Below are 19,008 nucleotides of genomic sequence, written 5' to 3' on the forward strand. Positions count from 1 at the left end.
AATTTCCACGATCGGTTCTCCAGACCTGGTCAGAACCTGCTGAATACCACCTCTCCCCGTGCCCCATTTTGGGCCTAGGAAGCCTCCCTGGAACCTAAGGAGAGCCAAAATGGGGCATGGGGGGGCACACCACACACCCCCATGCCTCATTTTGGGCCTAAGAGGCCTCCCTGCACTTACCTGGGAGCCAGAATCAGGCACATGGGGATTCCTGGGAGGAGCGGGGCAGGGTGGGGTGGGGCCAGCTGGTCTTCAGAACTCCTGGTTCAGCAAACTGGATGTAAAATTAATATCCAGTTTGCCCGAACCAGCCCGAACCAGCTGAATCCCACCCCAAGTATGATCCTGACCATTAAAAAAAACTTTTAAAATTAGTTTTGTATTTAACTTTTTAGTTTATCAGAAAAATGAAAGCAGAAATACATTTATTTCACAAGAAAAATGGCAATTTTTTAAAAAATAAATTGAAAATACCTAGTGATTTCAGAGGCTTCTCTGCTTTTACCAATTCTAGAATATCTAGGTTGTCAGAAGTATCTCCTTCTAAGGACTGTAGGAGATCAAACAGGCACTGAGCAGACACTCCCTTGCTGGGTCCATTGTATGCAGCATCCTGCAGTGAAGAAAGCAATGTTGTTCTATTTACTTGTTTGTTGGATTTTAAGGCTGCCGTATTCCAAAAAGACCCTGGGAGGCTTACAATTTTTAAAAGGATGCACAATGTTTTTTAAAAAGGGATATCAATATCCAGTGAAAACCACTTATATCCCACTCAAACGTTTATGTCATCTGAAGTAAGCAACACCAGTTTTGGATATGTGAAAATTTTATACAAGAGTTGCAGATTTTAATCCCTATATACAGAGGGTTTTATTACAAAGTCTGAGAAATCCCAAAGTGGTCTGATTTTGTGAAATGAGCTGTTTAAAATCAAGGTGATGAGCGGGCAACCTTAATGGTGCATGGAACAAATTATTTCATTTGGTATTTTTAAAAAATATTATTTTATTTAATTGCCAGCCACAATCTTCCCAGATACTGTGCCCTGAAGATACTCTTTGCTATAAGAATGAAATTATTATTGGTGCCAAAGTCAGTTTACTTGCCATCGGGAGGATGCTTCCTCGTGATGGCTTTCATTAAGAATTTTAATGGATTCAGAAACATTATTAATGGTAATGTTTTAAGAAGGTCAGCAGGTAATTTCAGAAATTCTAAAACAGTATCTATATATTGCACAATCAAATGAACATCTTCTGAAGAATGTTCACAATTTAACTCCCATTTAACATGTACAACATAGTCTTCATGGCCCAAATATTTCTAAATGTCAAAAACTGAGATGTGAAGCTGAAGGTGACGGTTTATCATTCCCACTTACTCAGAACTATGCCTTTTCTGTCATGTCCAAATAATCACTTTAACTAGTGCATGCTTAGGAAAAAATGACAGCATTAGAAGATTTTTATTTATAAATGTATTTAACACCATTTAATGTATGCACAGACGTGTCTCTCCACAAAAAGCTGAATGTGCAGGGCAATATTAATGTTCTGTTAATGGGAGAATGTCAGCCTTGGAGGGGAGAATTTTCTAGACAGGAGACCAGAACTGCTGAAAATGTGAGCAAGCCTTCAAGGAATAAGTTAAGGTGGGTTCAGAAAAGGAAGCTAAAGCTTCTCTGCATAAGAGAGTTAGTGGGAAAAGAGCATGCAGGGTGGATGTAGGATAAACCAGTATAAACCATGTATCATTTCTCCAACCCACTGAAGGACTTTGTTGATGCTGGTGTTGTTGTTGTTGTTGTCTGGCTGTTCTCATGCTATGGCTTGTAGCTCCTTAGGAGGTTGCAAGTAAAGTTGACAGTAATCTTAGTGTGGTTGTCAAACTCAATAATCCTAAACTCATGAACTGATTTTCCAGCAGCTTCTTTTTCTGAGCAGAAACACAAGGGTCAATGAATTGCGCAGAACACTGCAATTCTTTAAATATATTATTATACCTCCATTGCATTTTCAGCATGGTCAGAAAATAATGAAAACAATTTTCATGCAGGAGTTGGTTGACACTCACGGGAAATTCCAGAAGTGGAGCAACACTAGCAAACAATTGCAGCACAAAAGGCTTACGATGTAGAATGTAAAACTGACGGCAGGCAAACTCAATTGCTTGGCGGAGCTGTGGATTACTCTCATAGTCAGCATATACCTGGGAAATAAGAAACAAGAAAATCCTTAGGAGTTTTCATCTGTTACCAAGAGGCTGAAGGGTCATCTTCAAAAGCTGCACTGTGACTCAGAGCAGCCATAATAAAGAATTAAAGGGATGCAATGAATGATAAGATCAATGGATCCTTTGGAAAGTTTGATCTGGCAGGATAGCCTAATGACTACTGTACAGCTTTTAGTTTTCTTTTTTTAAGCTTACCTGCAGCATAGTGGGAAGGATCCACTGGTAACCACTGAGAGAGAAGAGGTGGTTGAAATGTACAGCTGTGTTGATTACTGTAGCAGCATACTGCCTCAACAGTGCGCTGTCCTCTGGGTGTAGGATCAGGGCTCCATTAAATACATTCAGGAACAGCATAATTTCATCCCCCCAGGGAAATTCACTGGGCATTCCCAGAAACATCTCTTCTAGCAATTTAATCCATAGGCTTTTCTGAAGTGTATCTAGACCAAAGAGTTCCTTGCCAGCTAAGAGAACAAAGAGAGCAATGTCATAATAAAATGCAGCAGCTTATTTTAAAGAGAAATATCAGAGCTTCCTTTAAAAAAAAAATCTCCTGAGGTATCTATACACTAAAGTATTAAAATAGGGCTTGCTGCATTAATTAACTTTGGTTATTCAAAGAGATAATAGATTCTTGTTCTATTTTGCTGATCACATATTAAACCCATTCAGTACCATTAAACAATTATGGCGATTCTATCTATGGACATTTAATTATATCTAAGCAACCAGTCTCATTTTGGTGGTTCAGTAGAGTATTGGTAAAATGTTTTCCATATAGTTAGACCTGGTTGGTACTTGTAGGGGATGAAGACAGGAAATCCTACAGCCTATATTGGAAAGTAAAACAATCTTAGAAGAGGATGATGGTAAACCAGTTCCTTACTGCTGTCAAAAAAATGTCTATTTAGTCACCTGGAGTCAAGCTCAGCTTGAGGGAGACATAGCAGTACCTTGTGGATCATTGAAGAGTGAGAATTCTGCATCAATGGCACTACGGGGAAATGAAGGCAAGCGAAGAAGGTCTTCTTGCAACAAAGACACGTGGGACTGCTTGTGAGCCACAGGAATCTTCTGAGTCAGAGAAATGAGAAACAACACTCGACCCACTTCTTCTAATTTACGGGTAAATACCTAAAAAAAAAAACCAGCCAGACAATGATTACAACAATTGTTGATCCAAATCCAAAAAAATAATTGTTATCAAGTGATCATACATTGTGCTCCACAGTTGTTTATGAGGAGAATGTTCATAGTACAAAGATATCTGAGAGGCACAAACTAGAGCAATAAGGAATTATTCTTATTAGCGTATGGTGTTGCTAAAGTAGCCAGGAGACTACATTGCAATTGCATAGTAGTAGTTTGGGCTGTCAAAGTACCATGTTAATGTAATTTCATTAATTTAATTTACAGTGTCATGTTTTAATTAATTTAACTTATTTATATTTTGAAAAATAGACTATATGAATATGAATATATGCATCAAATGTGTATATTTCAGCAATAGGATTGTAAGCTACTACATCTCACAAACAGCTTTGGGTTAGCACAAAACGTATATCCAAGCAATACTTCGACATAGTAATGGGAATGACTCATCAGGCACAAGTTTATCCATCCTAACTCTAAGCATATTTTTGAATGAAATAAGTGGAAATTAAGAGATAAATGGACCAGTACATCCCAAAACTGCTTTGAACTACCATAATTTATGCACCCACAAATTCAAGAGAATGTCCCAGGAAGCTACGTCTAGGAATCCCAGTTTCATGATAAGACAATACCCTATTCAATTCAAATATTTTTGTCATAGCTATAGTATATTTACAATATCTTGCGCCAAAAGTATAGAAATGAACAAGCTTGTGGCTTCTGCACCATAAAATATCTTTTAGACCATTCCAAATCATACACCAATGTGATAATCTAGTGAGGATGCATCATTGTGATGTTTACTATAAACATACCTGTTTTTGAATGAGTTCTTGCCCCCTTTCTGGATGCATGTGTACCAGATTCAGTTGTGGAGATACTGATCTACGAAATGGGTAAATATCACGGACATAGGTCTGTGGGATAATTTTAAAAAGCCTTTATTTTATAAATGAATTATAGCACATTAGCAATTGCATTTTCAGAAATAGTCATACTTTTCAGTCATAATGATATAGTAGAGGAGAAAAATTTCTCTGTTCTGGGTTTCTCTTTTACATAGGTTGATAATTGGTTAAGAAACAGGAAAGAGAAAAAAAGAAGAAATTGTCAGCTTTCATACTGGTGATATATGCATTGTGTGAACTCCCAAGGATCAATATTGTGATGGGATTAAACTGGCAGGAATAGCCAAACCCTAGAACAGTGGTCCCCAACCTTTTTTGTACCAGGGACCAGTTTCACGCAGAAACACTTTTTCAAGGAGGGGGGGGAGACACTTTTTCAAGGAGGGGGGGAGGGGGAGGAGTCCGAGTTTGGTGGTTTGCTTGCAGACGTTTCATTACCTGACAAGATAACATCTGATGTTGTTACCTAGTCAGGTAATAAAACGTCTGCCAGCAAACCACCAAGTTGAGGGAGCGCCAATGCCTCCTCATTGCAACCCTGAGCGACAGATATTCTCTTCTATTGGGACATTTAAAACGGAGGGTTTCAGCTGCAGATTCAGGAACTGCGCCGGGCTGAGGAGCGCCTTCAAAACTGAGCGCTGGGCGGCGGCGGCGGCCCGTGGCTGTCTCTGCGGCTCAGGACAAGTCCCTGCAGGATGGCTGAGAAGCCCCGCCTCTCAGCCCTGCCTCCCTCAGCCTCATCCCTCAGGTGTCTCCCTCCCTCCCTCCGCCTTATCCCTCAGGTGTCTGCCTCGTTCCTCTCTCAGTCGCTCTTTCTCGCTCCTCCACCAGCCCAGGAAGAAACTGCTTCAAAGAAGCCGGCAGGGTGGCTTTTCCTGTCGGCGCAGCTCCTCCGAAGCACCCGTTCACCCCCACCCCGCCGCCCGCGGTTCAATCCAGTGCTCCGTTCTGCCTGCCTGCCTGCCTGCCTTCGTTTCTGGTTGTTTCGGAGCAGCTTCGGCTGAGTAAAAGAGGCGAATAGTTATTATTCTCAGCCAAAGCTACTCCTAAACAACCAGAAACGAAGGCAGGCAGGCAGGCAGAACGGAGCACTGGATTGAACCGCGGGCGGCGGGGTGGGGGTGAACGGGCGCTTCGGAGGAGCTGCGCCGACAGGAAAAGCCACCCTGCCAGCTTCTTTGAAGCAGTTTCTTCCTGGGCTGGTGGAGGAGCGAGAGAGCGACTGAGAGAGGAACGAGGCGGGAGGAAACCGAAGCCGCTGAGCCGGAGAGCAGGAGAGGCTTTGGTTGCTTCCTCCCTCCCCTTCTTTCATTTGTGTCCTTGATCCCTGATCCCAGCAGCATTCACCTAAGGCGAAGAAAGCCGCCATTTTTATTTTATTTTTATTTTCTTTGCGGCCCGGTACCAAATGATCCATGGACCGGGACCGGTCCTGGTCCGCGGCCCGGTGGTTGGGGACCCCTGCCCTAGAAGACAGGCTCAAAATCCAGATGGATCTTGACAGACTTGAACATTGAGCCCTATCTAACAAAATGAAATTCAATGTAGAGAAAAGTACTTTGGCAAGAAAAGAAAAGAAAAGAAAAGAAAAGAAAAGAAAAGGAAAAAAAGAAAAGAAAAGAAAAGAAAAAAAGGGGGGTGTCAACCAACTGTATAAGATTAGGTGAAACCTGGCTCAATAGCAGTAACTACAAGAGAGATCTTGGACTCCTAGTGGACAATCCCTTAAATATGAGCCAGCCGTGTGCAACAGCTACCAAAAAGGTCAATACAATCCTAGGCTGCATTAATAGAAGGATAGAATCGAGATCATGCCAAGTATTAGTACTGCTTTATAATGCCTTAGTAAGATCACACTTGGGATACTGTATCCAGTTTTGGTCACCATAATATAAAAAAGATGTTGAGATTCTGGAAAGAGTGCAGAGAAGAGCGACAAAGATAATTGGGGCCCTGGAGTCTAAAACATATGAAGAATAGTTGCAAGAATTGGGTATGTCTACCCTAGTGAAAAGAAAAACTGGTGGAGACATGATAGAAGTGTTTCAATATTTGAGGGGCTGCCACAAAGAAGAGGGGGTCAGCCTGTTTTTCAAAGCACCAAAAGGCAAGACAATGGGTGGAAACTAAACAAGGAGAGAAGCAACTTAGAATTAAGGAGAAATTTCCTAACAGTGAGAACAATCAACCAGTAAAATGGTTTAGCCTTCAGAAGTTATGGGTGCTTCAACACTGGAGTCTTTTAAGAAGAGACTGGACAGCAGTGGCGGGCTTCAAATAATTTAACAACCAGTTCTCTGCCTGGTTGCTGGGTGGGTATGGCTATGGTGGGTGTGGCCTAGTCGGCCTCCTCCACCATCCTGGGAGTAAAAATGGGCTGTGGGGGGCCCATTTTCCACCTCCCCAGGCTCCGGAGGCCCGAAATAGGCCCATTTTCGCCCTTCACAGGCCTCTGGGGGGGGGCTGTTTTCCACCTCCCCAGGCTCCATGCACCCCCTGCACTTACCTGGGATCCAAAACGATCTGCGTGGAGACTCCTGGGAGGATGGGGTGGGGTGACGAGGGCCAGTCGGTTGTCGGAACTACCGATTCACAGAACTGGTTGTAAAATTAACATCTGGTTCGCTCGAACTGGTGCGAACTGGCTGATACCCACCCCTGCGGGACAGCAATTTGTCTGAAATGGTATAGGGACTCCTGCTAAAGCAAGGGATTGGACTAGAAGTCTTCCAAGGTCCCTTCCAAATCTGTTATTCTATAGTTTAATCTATGGGTTCCCCCTCCCCCAATATAGAAATGGTATAAAAAGTGAGACCTGAGTAGCGTACTGCATTTGTTGATAATACCATAGTATTTATAGTGGTGAAATACAAAAGAGACCGTGAGAACCCTCTCAAGAACTTCTCCAGAGTGAAGCAATGACAGACAATTCATTGTAGAATTATGCATATTAGCAAAAATATCCAAGCTTCATTGAAATAGGAATGGGGTCTGAATTACTAGTGATTGATCAAGAAAGGGTGTTTAAAAAAGACAGTTTTATGCTTGGAACCATTGGGAAAGCAGCTGAAAATAGAACTGCAAATATAATAACGCTCTTATTATCTGTGGTGAAATTATATTTGGAATATTGTATATGGTTTTGGTCATCATATCCTAAAGATATAAAGATATAAAAGATCAAAATAATTAGATGTCTGAAACAACTTTCTTACCAACAAAGAATGTAGTAATTTGAGCTTTTTAAAGTTTGGAATAAGAGAGTAAGTAGAAACATAATAGGAATATATAAAATCTGCTCTGCCATCCAACCCAGATGACCAGAGATAAGCAATTTAGAGTTGAACTAGAATTTCATAGCTGCCATGACAGTCATAGGCTTACTCTCAGATCATCAAAGGCTCTACTCCATGGACCCAGCATTTATTTTCAAACAATTAGTATTAGATGTGGTGGAGCAAGGAATTCCTAGCAATCCTTTGTCACTGGGAGATCAGTTTCTAGTAACCAATTCTATACACAACACAGACCTATTAAAATTTCCCAGAAGCCTTCTGGGGCCATCATGGTCCCTGCTATGAGATGGGAGATTATATTAATTATTTAAACAAACAAACAAAAATCTGCTGATTATTACCTATAAAGCTAGATATGGTTTGGGCTTGGGTACTTTCAAAATCCAATAGAGAATATGCTCATTCAATGCAAACCAAATGATATGATGTTGCAAGTCAGTATACATTTCTGTGGTAATCCTTCTCTAGCCCCATTTTTGAAATTGGGGGAGTTCATTCCCTTATAATATTTGGGAGGACAACTGAAACACTGCTATTCCACAAGTATTTTGGGAAATAAGTGTTATTTCCAACATATAAGAAGATTACCCAGTAAGTTTTTATCAGAGGGTTTTACCTTTTCTAATATTAATCACTAATCTGCTAGTTTCGTCATCGTTTCCTATTCTTGCATTATTGTTGCCCTGTAAGCCACTTAGAGTCTATGACTGAAACAACACACAAATTTTGAAAATACATGAAAATAAATAAATAAATAAATAAAATAAGTATATTTTCAGAGTGTTTTATGCATTGTCAGACATAACCACCCATGAGTCCAATGGAGCTTACTTCCAGTAGACAGAACAGAACAGAACAAGAATCGGGAAGAATTTTGGAGGTCTTCTAGCCCAATCCCCCGCTGAGGTTGGAAACTGTATACCATTTCAGACAAATGGTTGTCCAGTCTCTTCTTAAAAACTCCCAGTATTGGAGCACCCACACTTTCAGGACCCATACAAATTATTATTAGATTATATTAAACTTTCATATTAGTGTATCCAAAATGTCACTTGTTGATAAGATTTTCAATTACAATTAATAAGTAACATGAGAATATAAAACTATCTCACCTTATTATAATGAATAAGATTCCACCGCTTATCCATTAAAAAGTAGTTGGAAGACTGGGATTCAGGTATGTTAAAAAATTCCAGACACTCCTAACACATAAAGACATAAACAAAAGGTAATATTGGTTGATTGGTTGATCACATGTTCTTCAATTTAAAAAGATATTTATTTTAAAAGTATTTTCCTGGGGTAATTGTGGCTATATCTCTGTTCCCTGCCTATAAAGATGAAAAATAATAAAAATAAGCTGTCAAGCCTTGCACTGCTACTAAGGCATTTTTTAGCTGATTAGTGATACCACTTATGATTGTAACAGGATTTTTTAAATCCACTGTCATCTTGAATTAGGGTAATCACAACTGAAAGTGATATAATATGCTTATTTCATATAGTAGTCCTATGGAAATGAGCCTGTTGGGTAATTGAAAGTCCAGTAACTAATTAACTGTTAAATGTTCAGCAAAGTCACTGATGACAGGTCACCCATATAATTGCCTTGTTTACTGTGTATCTGAGGTAATTTGTAAGATGAATATTATAGGAGAAATACATGTATGACCTTTTCACATATTAAGATGTAAAAAAGCTGCTAAATGAGGCTTTCAATAGATAATTCTGTAAAGACATAATTCATAAATAGGTACTGGACCTCAGGACTGCATATTATTCCAGATCAATTTTTCTCCCACAATCTAAGGAGGTTACTGAAGGAGCTTTAATACTGGAAGACTGGAAAATGCAGCCAACACAACTTTTTTTGTCAAAATTATTTTAATAATTTGCCAACCTTTAAAAGAGCTTCAAACTGGGTGTCTTCATGGACTGGAAGCTGGGTTGGGATATCACATTCATTCTGGCCATGAACTACTAGAGTCTTGGTACCTTTAAAAGTATTGATACAATAAAATGTTTGTTTACAAAAAAAACCACCATCCTTTTGGAATCCTGGATAAATAAAAATAAATTGCTTTATGTCTTAGCCTTCCTCTGAGTTGCTCAAAACATTTTAGATGTTTCTTATTCTATTATCATTTTTGCTTCTGTACAGTATAATTCAGCTGAAAAGGAGTGACTATATTGTACAGGGATATTTAGGCAAGCCTCATGCCTCACTGAAAATTTCTCCCTCTCTCTTACCATGTCCAGTATTATAATATTATGCAATGCTGGCTTTCATGCATGTACAGACCTCTTTCTTCAAGCATGTGGATATAGCTAGGAAGAGACGGTAATCCAATTCAGGCTGTAATTGCTAAATGTATAACATTCTTTATTGCTATTAAAATCGAGGGGATTTTAAAAAACAACCATGGGGACTTAATGCAGAATATAATTTTCAAGAACATGGGTTGTTTGTTTGGCTTGCTCCTTCAAATCAAAGGGAAGACTTTCTATCTGTTTTTTCTTGTTCATGCTAAGGAGCCTATGCAAGATATGTATTGCAACTCATGGAGCTTTTTATGTGAAACTCTTGGAGATAATCCAGCACTTACTGTGTAGTCTGGCCAATGACAAAATTATATCAATTAACACAAATCATTTTCTTAGACTATTTGTGTCTCATTAAGGCTCAAAGACTATCACACAGGATGGTGAACTATAATATCAATTCCATATATAAGCATAGATCACAGCATATTACAGCTGATACAGTCAATTTGCCCAATAGACTTGGAGGAGTAAAGAACAGCTGAAGAAGTTGACCATCACTTTCTCACCAAATATTTCATGAATATTTTAGTTACTAGGGTGTATTTCTTAAAGGTAATGCTGATGTGAAGCCAAAAATAAAACAAATCTTTTACACATCTTTAAAAATCTCTTTCAGACTTTCCCTTTTATATAGAATGTCAATGACAGACAAAAATCCCTATACTGAGTCTAAGATTTACATCCCCTCTCCCCTTTTACTCAGGCTATGTTGGTGAATTTAGAAAATGACTGGGCAGAAATATATTATTATTATTATTATTATTATTATTATTATTATTATTATTATTATTATTATTATTATTACATAATAAAGATCAAATGCCAGAAAAAAACCCCTAGGCAAATAAAAATAATGCCTTCCATACCTGGCATTGAAGCAGTAACCAGAAGCTTCACCTCACATTGTTCCTTCTTCATAGTTTGTTTGAGATCTTTGAAGAACAGTCCTTCTACATAGCCCACCACTTCCCAAAGGAAGGTCAGAGTGGCTGAAATGGCATCCATGCCCCATTCACATGGTGTGCGCACAAAATACATGATCAGTCCCACCTATGAATCATAAAGTACACAATTTTTATTCCAATCTACAGAAGAAGCTAAGTAGATAGCTAGTGATAAATATGAATATGTATAAGATAGAGCCAGTCTTTCTCAGTCAGTAATTTTATTTTGTGCATTGAAAATCTGGGTGGCCATTCATATCAAAGGAAAATATGGAATAATTTACAAACTTAATTAAAATGCCATGATGGAGTTTTTAAAAAAATTAGAAGACACCTATAATATCAATCTCACTTTTACCTTCTCCATAAAGTTCAAATGAAGAAAGCCCACTGCAAAAAAAATGCTAGAAAATGTTATGGCAAGGTTAACATTAAAGCTTTGAAAGAGATGCTCTGCAGTACATGGGAACAAAGCACCAAATGACTGACACAACCACATCTTTTTCTAGTTTAATTAAGTTGCTTCAAAGCCTCCTCTCAGTAGTCTCTGCACGTACAATTGTGAAAAACCATTTTATTTGGTTCCCAGCAGAATGAAAAAAATAATATTTTTATCAATCAAATCCAACTTTATGAAAAGTAGAAACTTTCCCCAGTTTCACAGTGTGTACTGCTAATTTTTCAAAGAAGAGTGAAGAAAACATGATAGGCAATCTGATCATATGACAATTGTGAAACTATTAAATTCTACTAAAAATGGTGTATATAACTGTGCCAATATCAAAAATTACAGCTATTTTTATTTATTTGATTTATTAATTAAATGTTATATACTGCCCATCTCATTGTTTCAAAGAAGAGATGAACAGATACTGCTGAAGGTAGATTCATTGGTTTTCCTGTGCATGGCAGAGAGCTGGATCTTTATGTTACTTTCCCACTCCCCAATTCTATTATTCTGTGAGACAAATAGAGGCAGTAAACCAGAAAAAGGAGGTAGTATGCTTTATACAGATTTCAAAGCTTTCTGTACATCTAATTTGTGCTCCAAATTCTTGAAGAAGTTAGGATAAAAATATTATCCACTTCTGAGCATTTCAGATTTGATCTTAACTTTAAGAATGAAATAGGAGTGGCAGCACACACAAATAATATTTTTTGGAAAGGTACATGCTAACTCTGAAATACACATCATAGATTGATTACCACAAGGAGTAACTTCTTCAGCAAGAAGAAATGGCTGAATTAAAAAAACCCTTCCTTTTTACAACCCTGTAATCCTTATTCGAGGGACATGGTGGCTCAATGGCTAAAATGCTGAGCTTGTCAATCAGAAAGGTTGGCGGTTCAAATCTCTAGTGCTGCATAACAGAGTGTGCTCCTGTTACTTGTCCCAGCTTCTGCCAACCTAGCAGTTCAAAAGCATGTAAAAATGCAAATAGAAAAATAGGGACCACTTTGGTGGGAAGGTAACAGTGTTCTATGTGCCTTTGGCATTTAGTCATGCTGGCCACATGACCATGGAGATGTCTTTGGACAGCACTGGCTCTTCAGCTTTGTAATGGAGATGAGCAGCGCCCCCTAGAGTCAGAAACGACTAGCACATACGTGCGAAGGGAACCTTTACGTTTACCTAATCCCTATTTGGGATAGAGTCAGAGCAACTGGATGAAGCTGAGCATTAATGGTTCAAAATATAACTGCCCAAAGTTCAATGTATACACTAGAGAAATTTAGTTACATTTTTGATCTTCAGAAAATCAAAGCCAAATACCTAGAAAACGTATTGACTATAAGAAAAATTGTGCAGGAGGTATATTTCTTTCTCGAATGTGACACTAATTATGATTAATTCAAAATTCACAATTGCCTGTGCTTTGGATAAGGGCATCATTAATGCTTACAGTTTGGGTTCTGCCCAGGTTTCCGAAGAACCTACCAAGTAATTGAAGAGGATATGGGACGTTTGAGCAGGAAAGTCTCCAATGTTCAATAAAAGTTTCCTCAGCATATACATCAATTCATCCTGCAGTTAGAGCAGAAGCAGTCAATTTCACTACTTGCACAGGAATCAATTATTGTACTGTAAGGTAACATACAATTAAAATCCTTACAAGTTGCAGTATTATGAATGTTGCTCCATAAATAACACAGGAGAGCTTTTTCATACAGGAGAGATGTAAAACTTAATCAGAACATCTGAACAGAACCCTAGTCTGATAAAAGTCTAATCTTATCTTCAAATGTTGGAACTCCTTATGTTCTTTTATTGTATTAGATATTAACTAATTTGTCTCTAACTTGAATGAACCTTGAGCATCCTTCTCTGGCATTGGCAGGAGACCAGAGATGCTGCCTTCATTTTAAACTGAATGCAGTGAATTCTAATACAAGTCTCTCAGTTGTATCTGGTTAATGTGAAACATGGTTTATAATTACAAGTATAATTTACAAGTCATAAATTTAAAGCTGGATTGTTTCAATAAAACATAGTAAAGATTCACTGCTATTTATTTGGATTCAGTCAAGTTAATCTGAAGTGAATTTTAGACAGATATATTTTCCTCATCTTTTCCTTGCAACTATGCTGATGAAGCAAAAGGAGGGGGGGGGCAGTACAAATCTGAGACCTATTCATCCCTTAATAAATTATTCTTTATTGTTAGTTCCAACTAAGACAGGAACACATTGGGGTTTGGGGTTTTTTTGCCAAGGGCCAGATTTCATCTTTGCTCCACCTGTTAGAAGCCATGCTTCAATATGAACAGGGCCAGGATAAAATTTAATTTAAATGCAATTTATTTAGTACAGGATTACTTTTAATATTTTCCCCATTTGTTACATTAAACATTACAACTGGGTGACCTGAGAAGTCTCAATGACTTTGTAAAGATACACACACATAAACAATGGTGGTCTTTGCCCACCACCACTTTAACAACTATAATAGTTGCTATAATAACTTTATATTGCCACTGTGTTGCAAGAGAATTGTTCTCAATGTCATGCCTTGATGTCTAGAGGCTGTGAGGGTCTGGATGGAAAAGAACAGACTGTAGCTGTTTTCTTCCATCCAAATGAGATGAAGTTGCTATATGCACATTAGGGTTTTCTGTCAACACCAGGATTATCTCTATGGGCATTCACTAAGAAGCAGGTGAAGGAGCTGATTAATAATACAGGAATCCTTCTGGAATCCTTCTAGTACAGAATGACTCAACTTTACTACCCAGATGGAGTACTGCAATATGTAGTACTTTAAATGAGTTACCCTCAATTTCTGAATTACTCAGAAATTGCCAATTGGTGCTGCAAGTATATACTGTAATACTGATTCTGCAAACTCTGCATTGGTTGCCATTTGGTCTCTGGGTACAATTTAATATGCTGGTGTTGACTATTTAGCCCTTCGTGGCATGGCACCTGGGTATCATGAAGAGTGCCTACTCTTGCTATAATAAATCTAACTCATTAGTTCCTTTAGGAAGAAACTATTTTTGGTCCCACACTTCTGAGAGGTGAGGGAGGGTGAACTAACATAAAATAGTCTCCCTGTGGATATTTGGCTGAGACATTGCTGTTGACCATTAGGGAGATGTTGAAAAAAAAGTAAGCACTTTTTCTAAACTAAAAACTATGCCATCTTTTACTTGTTTTCATTTTTTTTATTTGTTGCTGTTACTTTTATTTTTCTGTTTTTTGTTATCTTTGAGATATATCATGGATGTTTTGATTGTTATATTATATACTATAGAAACAACTGATAGTCCTTAGATTGTGATTGGGATACATGTCAAACAAACAAACAAACAATATCCTGGGACTTTAAGTTACTCTCCCCTGGAAGAGGGTTTTGACTGAGTTCTTATACATGTGTTTATGGAAAGCGGAACCTTTACCTGCCGATTACTGATAGTGAGTTTCTCCAGGAAATGTCGAAGAACTGTGGATGGATCTTCAATGAGACAGTTCCACAAGACTTGTTGAGCCACTGCACTCACTATATGAGACAAAAGGAGAGAACTTGTCTGGATCTGACTGGATAAAAAGTGCCTTCTAATAGTAGTATTTAATATGGAAAGAAACTGTTTACCCATGACAGTGGATACTTAACCAAATACAAACATGCTATTTTATGGCTCAGAAAAGGGTATGACCTTGGTATATTTCTCTCAATAGAAATGGAAAGAGAGAACTCAGTTATATGGAAAGCATAACTGCCTATAAATTCACATTTATTATTGTGGGGGATATTTTTTTCTGCCCTTTTGTCTAAAACAGGAAAAGGGCACAAATGTCTTCAAAGAATATATCACTGGAACAAAAAACAAGACCGCACACCCCTTCTGTCCATTAAGATAATGTATCTGTGGTAATAAAGCAAAACTTGTCACTACATTTTCAGCAACATCATAACTTGGGAGCAATAAGTTAAATTTCCTCATTCAGTATCTGGGAAAGCGGTAAAATATGTAGAGTGTTACAGTAAAACTTACTATGCAGAATATTGAAGAAGATGGAAAACCGCACTAAAGATTATTAGAGAATATTAAATGATTTCAAATTTTACTAGACTATCAGGCAATGCAAACTTAAATAAAAAATTTTTAATAAAACTTTTGACTGAAGAGGGACGATGATAAAAAAAGAACCCACATAGAATTTTTGTTAACAATTTTATCAATCATATGTATTCTCTCACATAGACTGTATTATACTGACTGTGTATACAGTTGAAACTCAAAAAATTAGAATATCATGTAAAAGTTCATTTATTTCAGTAATGCAACTTAAAAGGTGAAACTAATATATGAGATAGACTCATTACATGCAAAACAAGATAGTTCAAGCTGTGATGGGTCATAATTGAGATCATTATGGCTTACAGCTCATGAAAACCCCAAATCCACAATCTCAGAAAATTAGAATATTGTGAACAGGTTCAATATTCTAGGCTCAAAGTGTCCCACTCTAATCAGCTAATTAAGCCATAACACCTGCAAAGGGTTCCTGAGCCTTTAAATGGTCTCTCAGTCTGGTTCAGTAAGAAGCACTATCATGGGAAAGACCGCTGACCTGACAGTTGTGCAGAAAACCATCATTGACACCCTCCATAAGGAGGGAAAGCCTCAAAAGGTTATTGCAAAAAAAGTTGGATGTTCCCAAAGTGCTGTATCAGAACACATTAATAGAAAGTTATGTGGAAAGGAAAAGTGTGGAAGAAAAAGGTGCACAAACAGCAGGGATGACCGCAGCCTGGAGAGGATTGTCAGGAAAAGGCCATTCAAAAGTGTTGGGGACTTTCACAAGGAGTGGACTGAGGCTGGAGTCAGTGCATCAAGAGCCACCACACACAGACGGATCCTGGACATGGGCTTCAAATGTCATATTCCTCTTCTCAAGACGCTCCTGAACAACAAACTATGTCAGAAGCGTCTTACCTGGGCTAAAGAAAAACAGAACTGGTCTGTTGCTCAGTGGTCCAAAGTGCTCTTTTCTCATGACAGCAACTTTTGCATCTCATTTGGAAACCAAGGACCCAGAGTCTGGAGGAAGAATGGAGACACACACACTGCAAGATGCTTGAAGTCCAGTGTGAAGTTTCCACAGTCTGTGTTGATTTGGGGAGCCATGTCATCTGCTGGTATTCGTCCACTGTGCTTGATTAAGTCCAGAGTCAACGCAGCCATCTACCAGGAGATTTTGGAGCACTTCATGCTTCCTTCCGCAGACGAGCTTTATGGGGATGCTGACTTCGTTTTCCAGCAGGACTTGGCACCTGCCCACACTGACAAAAGCACCAAAACCTGGTTCAATGACCATGGGATTACTGTGCTTGATTGGCCAGCAAACTCGCCTGACCTGAACCCCATAGAGAATCTATGGAGCATTGCCAAGATAAAGATGGAAGACATGAGACCGAACAATGCAGAAGAGCTGAAGGCTGCTATTGAAGCATCCTGGTCTTCCATAACACCTCAGCAGTTCCACAGGCTGATAGCTTCCATGCCACGCTGCATGGAGGCAGTAATTGCTGAAAAAGGGGCCCAAACCAAGTACTGAGTACATATGCATGCTTATACTTTTCAGAGGTCCGATATTGTTCTATGTACAATCCTTGTTTTATTGACTGCATGTAATATTCTAATTTTCTGAGATTGTGGATTTGGGGTTTTCATGAGCTATAAGCCATCATCATCACAATGACACACCACAGCTTGAACTATGTTGCTTTGCATGTAATGAGTCTATCTCATATATTAGTTTCACCTTTTAAGTTGCATTACTGAAATAAATGAACTTTTGCACGATATTCTAACTTTTTGAGTTTCACCTGTACTTCTGTGTACAGACATTGTCTATGTATATAAAGATTGTGCAGCATGTGAAGAATAATTTGGGAAAGATATTTCATTGAGCACAGTCATCTGAATGTTGCATCTCCTCTCTGCAGCTGCTATGTGATCCCAAGAAAAGACACAGTTGCTTCAAAGAATTGCTGAAAAGTGTTCTGAAGTAACATTTTCTAATGGAATCTGAAACTTAAGTAGTGTATGTGTATAAGACAAAGATTAGCTGACAATGCTTGCTGTTTAAAGAAGTAGAGATATTTTTAATTCCAAAACTTTAAACTAAAACTTTAAACTAAAAGAGTACCGGCTACTCCATCTTCCCGTACTTCTCCATCTTCCATCAAGTGAACAATTGGCAGTACAGCTGCACAAATGCATGCAGGGAACACTGCCTGTGGGGGCTGTGGCACGTGATGATTTGGTGTGTGCTCTGTTGTATGTTCTTCATCTAAAAATAGATGTGGAAGTAAAGTCCAAATTAATTTCTTACATTTCATCTATAGCTACTCCTGTTTATCTATATAACTACTGTTTGGTTCAGAGGTGGTATTCAGCAGGTTCCAACCAGTTCTGGAGAACCAGTACTGGAAATTTTGAATAGTTTGGAATATCACCTCTGACTGGCCCCGCCCCCATCTATTATCTGCCTCCCAAGTCCCAGCTGATTGGCTGGGTCTTCTTTTGTTGCCCTGCACAGGAGAACAGAACTGGAAAGCCAGTTAGTGGGGTGGGGTGGGAATGGAGATTTTGCAGTATCCTCCCCCTGTCACTCCCACCAAGCCAAACCATGCCCACCAAGCCAGGACACACCCACCAAGCCATGCCCACAGGACTTGTACTAAACAGGACTCATAATAAAAAAAATTGAAACCCATCACTGGTTTGGTTGTAAGAAACCCCATTCTGAATAAGAGACAGATTACCTCAAGTCCACTCATCAAATGAATATCAATTTTGCATCTACTGACAAAACTATTTAAACACTCATAAAGGGATAGAATTTTCAAAACAGAGTCACTATTTCTAATGTTTGATTCATATATCATCCTAAAGCTATGTTTGTACTCTTCTATATGATTAGCTGCTTATATAAGCTACATATATAGATTTTATCAAGTTTATTTCTGTGAAAGAAACCAACCAAAAATGAACAACATTAATCACGGGAACAGATCTGGCACAACAACATAGACATTGTTTTAATGTAAAGATCAACTGCCACATTAAATGGTACACAAAATAATAGGTTCTAAAATAATATCACAAATAATATCACAAATGAAGACAAATATATATGTCCATGATAATCTTGCAAGATCCGATTTAGATCAGTAATTTTTAACATGTGTCAGAGTATATTCATTAACTGGCAGAGACATGGTTAACAAAGTAAGCATGGCAACAGACCAGCCAATGAGAGCTGACAGCCTGGGTGTGGTGTGGCTCTGTGCGCTTTGCTAAGAATTGAAAGTGAAATTAACTTGCTTGTTTGCTAAAACTAGAGTTCTGCTCTGAGCTGCTACTGCTTGCTGTTTGTGTTGTGTTATACTGAAAGAATCTACAAATGGTATTGTAAACTTTACTCATGTTAATATGTTTATAAAGAAATTAATGATCCTGCTGAATCAGTCTGTGTGTTTTCTGGATGTGAATTTATGCTGTAAACTCTAAAAATTTGGATATTATTTTAAGATCCAATCTGGGTTAATCACTGGGACCAGAGGTTTAGTTTTCCGAGCTTTTGGACTTGCAGTGGTGCCCATCCTCAGGGAACTTCTCTCTCTAACAGAAT

At 38.5% G+C, this 19,008-nt stretch overlaps 1 protein-coding gene across 3 annotated transcripts in view; it reads right to left on the reverse strand.

The window, feature by feature from the left end:
• Positions 1–19,008, reverse strand: part of UNC80 (unc-80 subunit of NALCN channel complex) — a 185,781-nt gene that overhangs the window by 63,938 nt on the left and 102,835 nt on the right. For all 3 annotated transcript variants that reach the window (XM_087941122.1, XM_087941060.1, XM_087941004.1), the window contains 11 exons: positions 17,521–17,664; positions 14,763–14,863; positions 12,803–12,889; positions 10,786–10,969; positions 9,495–9,589; positions 8,707–8,796; positions 4,203–4,304; positions 3,186–3,366; positions 2,428–2,696; positions 2,074–2,208; positions 475–613 (listed from right to left, as the gene is read on the reverse strand). In XM_087941122.1, coding sequence (XP_087797248.1) covers positions 475–613; positions 2,074–2,208; positions 2,428–2,696; positions 3,186–3,366; positions 4,203–4,304; positions 8,707–8,796; positions 9,495–9,589; positions 10,786–10,969; positions 12,803–12,889; positions 14,763–14,863; positions 17,521–17,664 — 1,527 coding nt within the window. The remainder of the gene's footprint in view (positions 1–474; positions 614–2,073; positions 2,209–2,427; positions 2,697–3,185; positions 3,367–4,202; positions 4,305–8,706; positions 8,797–9,494; positions 9,590–10,785; positions 10,970–12,802; positions 12,890–14,762; positions 14,864–17,520; positions 17,665–19,008) is intronic.

This window comes from Pseudonaja textilis, chromosome 1, assembly GCF_049901715.1.
Source record: "Pseudonaja textilis isolate UNSWEBS1 chromosome 1, rPseTex1.2, whole genome shotgun sequence".
In the NCBI taxonomy this organism is placed as follows: Eukaryota; Metazoa; Chordata; class Lepidosauria; order Squamata; family Elapidae; genus Pseudonaja; species Pseudonaja textilis.